This window comes from Drosophila takahashii, chromosome 3L, assembly GCF_030179915.1.
Source record: "Drosophila takahashii strain IR98-3 E-12201 chromosome 3L, DtakHiC1v2, whole genome shotgun sequence".
NCBI classification, from domain to species: Eukaryota; Metazoa; Arthropoda; class Insecta; order Diptera; family Drosophilidae; genus Drosophila; species Drosophila takahashii.
In genome coordinates this window covers 32841812-32846698 of record NC_091680.1, presented here as the reverse complement: position 1 = coordinate 32846698, position 4887 = coordinate 32841812, and the positions used below count along the sequence as shown (strand labels likewise).

At 37.9% G+C, this 4887-nt stretch overlaps 1 protein-coding gene across 1 annotated transcript; it reads right to left on the bottom strand.

Annotated features, from left to right (window-relative positions):
• Window positions 1-491: 491 nt before the first annotated feature.
• LOC138913180 (uncharacterized) lies at window positions 492-2216 on the bottom strand. Its single transcript, XM_070215841.1, has 2 exons — window positions 728-2216; window positions 492-672 (listed from the first exon to the last, which is right to left on the bottom strand). The coding sequence occupies exons 1-2, from the start codon at window positions 2084-2086 to the stop codon at window positions 661-663; spliced, it is 1371 nt and encodes a 456-aa protein (XP_070071942.1). The 5' UTR covers window positions 2087-2216; the 3' UTR covers window positions 492-660.
• Between the last annotated feature and the right edge of the window lie 2671 nt (window positions 2217-4887).

The following is a 4887-nucleotide window of genomic DNA, read 5'->3' as shown; positions in this document are numbered from 1 at the left end:
GTAATTCAACGAACCGTTTTTTTATATTGTACCCTACTTCGTCACATATATTGTATTCCGATTCACCATTTTCTACACAATTTATCTCTAACATTTCTCTTTCAAAGTTTTCTTCTAATGTTGATCTCCTTATTTTCTTTCTAACTATTTCATTTATGTCTTCCTTTCCAATTGCTCTCTTATATTCTTCATTTCTAACTGTTTCTTTTCTTTCTTCATTTCTAACTGTTTTCTTTTTATCTTCATTTCTAACTGTTTCCTTTCTTTCTTCATTTCTAACTGTCTCCTTTCTTTCTTCATTTCTAACTGTTTCTTCTCTCTTATCTAATTCATTTATAACTTCTTGTTTATTTCTAACATATTCATTCATGTTTTCTACTTTTTCCACTGTTACCATTTTCAAGGCGTTTAGATCAATATTTAAATTACATGCATCCATAAAGTCTCGTCCTAACACAACATCAAAGCCCATAGACTCATTATCCACCACATTTAAATAAAAATAAACATTTATTGAGTTCTTTTTAATATAAACTAAAGTTTTTCCAAAACAATTTAGTACACTCTTGTTTAAACCATAATATACCGTGTTTACCGGCTCTAACTTTACTTCATTGGGGATTTCTCTAATTTTTATGAACGAGATTGGGCTTCCTGAGTCTATGAGGCTTTCTGTAATAATTGATTTTAACTTTTGAGTTTGAAAAAATATTCTAAATAATCTTACATATTGGTTGACGTCTCCACTTTTCTTCATTTTGCATTCAGCTACCATGTGGCCCATTTCTCCGCATGCGTAGCATGATCCTGGTACACGCTTCGGCTTCCAGCAATCCTTGGCCCAATGACCCTTGGAGTTACAGTTGTGGCACCGTGAATCCTTGGGTACCACAAACGACGACCTCTCTTTTTCCACTTTAACGCTGCTCATCACTCTCTTTTTGGGCAGTGAGATTTGCGCAAACGCTCGCAGCATCTGAGTTGGACCTTGAAAACATTGCACACGCGCCTGTATGCGCATGCTTTCCATCGGTATTCCTTCAATCAATCCATCAAGCAGCTCCTCCATGTCTATATTGATTTCCCTGGCAAGCATCATTTTGTCATCGTAATAGACAGTAAAACGTTCCTCCGGTTTCCACACACGACTTTCGAAAACTCGGCGCTGTTCTGCTTTTGACATTTTTCCACCAAACGCCAGTGCCAAATCTTCCAACAAAACTCCAACTGGCATACTAATACGGTTGGGATCTGCATGCAGCCACTGCAATGCGTCACCCTTCAATTTACCGATGCACAACAGATGCTGCTGCATATCGCTGAGCTGGTACAAATTCGATACGTTTTCCAGTTGCTTGATCCAGTTATGTACTCCTGCTTGGCCCGAGAATTCGAATACAATTTCCTTCGCAAACGCCAGTGCTGACGAATACCAATCATTTTTATTAACACCAACAGGCTTCTTCTTGTCGATTTGTTCGGTGCACTTTTTGTCTCCGGCGCCACCCTTCCTGTCGTCGTTGTTTTTGACGGTAAAACCTCTGCCGCTGCCATCACCGTCGCCGTCCTTGCCATCACTGTCGCCGCCCTTGCCATCACTGTCGCCGCCCTTGCCATCTCTGTCGCCGCCTTTGCCATCACTGTCATCACTGTCGTCGTAAACGTCATGTCTGCCATCACTGTCGCTTGGCAAAATAATTTTTGCTGGAATATATGAATTTCCAGGAAGGTGCATTTTTCCTAGAAAATCCATTGCTGCTTTCATCTCCGAGTCAAACATTCTTAGGAATGCCAAATGCTCGACTTTAAACATTGGAGCCGCTGGTTGCACTATGTTCTGCTCCATTTGTACGATCGCTGATTCGCCCTGTCCCCTGTTGGCTCCATCAACTTCGTCAGATTCGTCCTGTTTGCCTTTGGCTTTTTCGGACTCCTCCGCTTCTATCTTCTGCCGCACACTTTCCGGCACTTGCAGCCACCGAGCCCACAACTCCGCTTTGGACCCCGTGGTGACCAAATTTACTGACGCCAGCCACTTTTTTAATAGCACTACTCTAGCGTTTATAAATTCAATGTTTTTGTCCATTTTGACGTAGGCTTTTTAACCACTTCTGATTTTGTGGACGAAAGAAGAACACTTGTGTAGATATTAATTGTCTTTATTTTATTTGTCTTTCTATTTGATGTTCTCTCGCTCACGTTTCGCTTTTGACTGACTCCGCTGCGTGATCGCAGCTTTCCAACAACCCTGTTCTCTTGTTCTCTCTCATCTCCTTTTCCAGAGAGTGAGATAGCTATATATGTTTTGACAGATTGGTTAACATGTATAAGAGAGAGACAACTATCTTATACATTCTAACGGAACTTAAAAGTAAACAACAACAATATCACCAAAATGTGTATCCTAATGCGCAATTTTAATAATGCGCAATATTCTTAATGCGTAATTATAATGTAGCCTGCTATATGTTTATTACTATTAAATAAATACCTATATATGAGCGGTTCTATTCGGAAAATAAGTAAACACGTGTTTGAGGATTTGACCGAAGAAAAATTATTTTTTTTTTAAGATTTTTTTTTAGTTTGTTAAAAAACTGGAATTTTAAAAAAGTACCCTCTCATTGAAAATCTGTATCTCCTGATGTAGTAATCCGATTGACTTCGTGTCTTTTGCATTAATTCCTCTACAACCTCTTCTTTTAAAAATTTTTTTTTTTCAAAAATGAGTTTAATTTTTTAAAAATAAAAACAAATTAAGATTTAAAAAACAATTTTTAAGGGGTTCCCCACAAAAAAATTTTTTTTTTTAATTTAACATATGCGCTATATAGTTAGTTTCAATAGGTTTTTGTCAAAAAGGTGGAGCCATGTTTAGTTTTTAAAATATCAAATTTGTTTTAACAATGCCTCGGCTTTTTTCTATGAAAAAACGTCGCAGCATGAAGGGGTACTCTCTCACTCTTATCGGATCCTTATGGAATTCATGTTTTCTCATCGTTTACTAGTCTTTTAATGAATAAAAGTTAACTTTTCAGTGTTTTGACAATTTCTGAATGACATAAAGTAAAAAGTCATTTTGTAATCTATTAAAAACTTACAATTATTTATTTAACTGTCCATTTAATAAACAATAATTTTAAATTTATTTTATGTATTATTTTTTTGTATTTTATAATTTATAAAACATTTTTAAATATTTATTTTTACATTTTTTAAAAAAATAAATTTTTTTTTAAAAAAACCGATTGAAACTAACGATAAGGCGCATATGTTAAATTTCAAAAACAATTTTTTTTTGTGGGGAACCCGTTAAAAATTTTTTTTTTTATCTTAATTTGTTTTTATTTTTAAGAAATTAAAAACTCATTTTTTTTTTAATTTTTTTTAAAGAAGAGGTTGTAGAGGAATTATTGCAAAAGACACGAAGTCAATCGGATTACTACAACCGGAGATACAGATTTTCAATGAGAGGGTACTTTTTCAAAATCGACCCACCCTACTATATATATATGGCTACACTGAGCCAAACAAACCCCAATTGCTTATCTCACCTAACCCAATTTATTTCAGCAATATTTCGCTTCTCACAAACCTACGCAAATAATTTTTAAGTGAATAAAACTGAATCGAATATTCTATTAAATTTAGGAATGAAACAAATGAATAGCAAACCTGAACCAAAAATTAAATTAATAGCTAGATTATTATTAGTAGCCTTTATGCACAAGGCAATAATTTTTTATAATTAATAAAACGAATTTATAATGAAGTATAACTAAAAGTCGCTTCATCCAGGGATTATGGAGGTCAGAGTGTCAGGGTAGGAAAGTGTAGTCACTCCCAGGGATCCTGTGGACGAAGCCAAGGATATACAGGATCATGGTAGGGTGGGCCTCTTTCGTTAGAAAACCCACCCCAGGCCGACCAGACAAAAATGGAAGCCGAGGACTTCGCGTACTCCGCTAAAAGCGTTATTTCGTTCCACCAGCTTATTTTTCCAAATCCAACGTTATATGCTACACCTGTCTCCGTCATCAGAGGTGGGATCCCCATCGCCACAAGAACATTCTGACAGTGTGTTGAAGGCAATTTTAGGGATACAAAACCCAAACTTCCTAGAGTTGCTAAAAACTGTGCAAGCAACATCGACTGCAGCCTCGCAAAATATTTCGGTGACATTGCCTATGTTCAATCATGATGCGCCTGGATCCGATGACGCAGCGTGGTGTAAAACCGTGGATATGATCTTATCCGAGCGTCCACTGGAACGCGGAGCACTAGTCATGGCGCAGCAAATCGCTGCTTGGAAACTCTTCGCAATGACTGTCGCAAAATTTGCTTCCCTAGAATGTCGTGGTTGGAATTTTTTTTACACCGCTATGAAGGCATCGAGCCACCGTCTGCCGTATTGCTCAACATTCTCAACGGACGACCGAGTGCAAACGCGTCCTTGTCAGTATATGGCAGCAGGCTGGTGACGTCACTGCTGACGAAGTGGAAAGGAATGAGTCAAGAGGAGATAGCTGTTTCTTTGGTGTTGGCCCACACGTCCCAAATCGAGCCCAGGCTGCAGGGTTCCGTTTTCACTACAAACATAAAAACTCGGAATAAATTGCAGCAACTCTTAAAGGCGTTTGCGTTCAACAAAGTGAGCGACTACTCTGGATTGGATCAAGGACCGGACAGGAAGAAGTTTAAGGCGCAAGCGCAAATCAAATGTCATTATTGCGGCAAGATAGGACATAAAGAGTTTGAGTGCCGCAAGAAAAAGGAAGAAGGGAGAAACGACGCAAAACCAAATCATCATACTGTCAAACCCTTGGCTGGTCGAGAGCGGGCAGCAGTTACTTGCTTCAAGTCTGGCAATCCTGGTCACATTGCATC

Excerpts from the sequence above, each read along its gene's own strand:
- LOC138913180 (XM_070215841.1), bottom strand. The coding sequence starts at position 2,086 with ATGGACAAAAACATTGAATTTATAAACGCTAGAGTAGTGCTATTAAAA.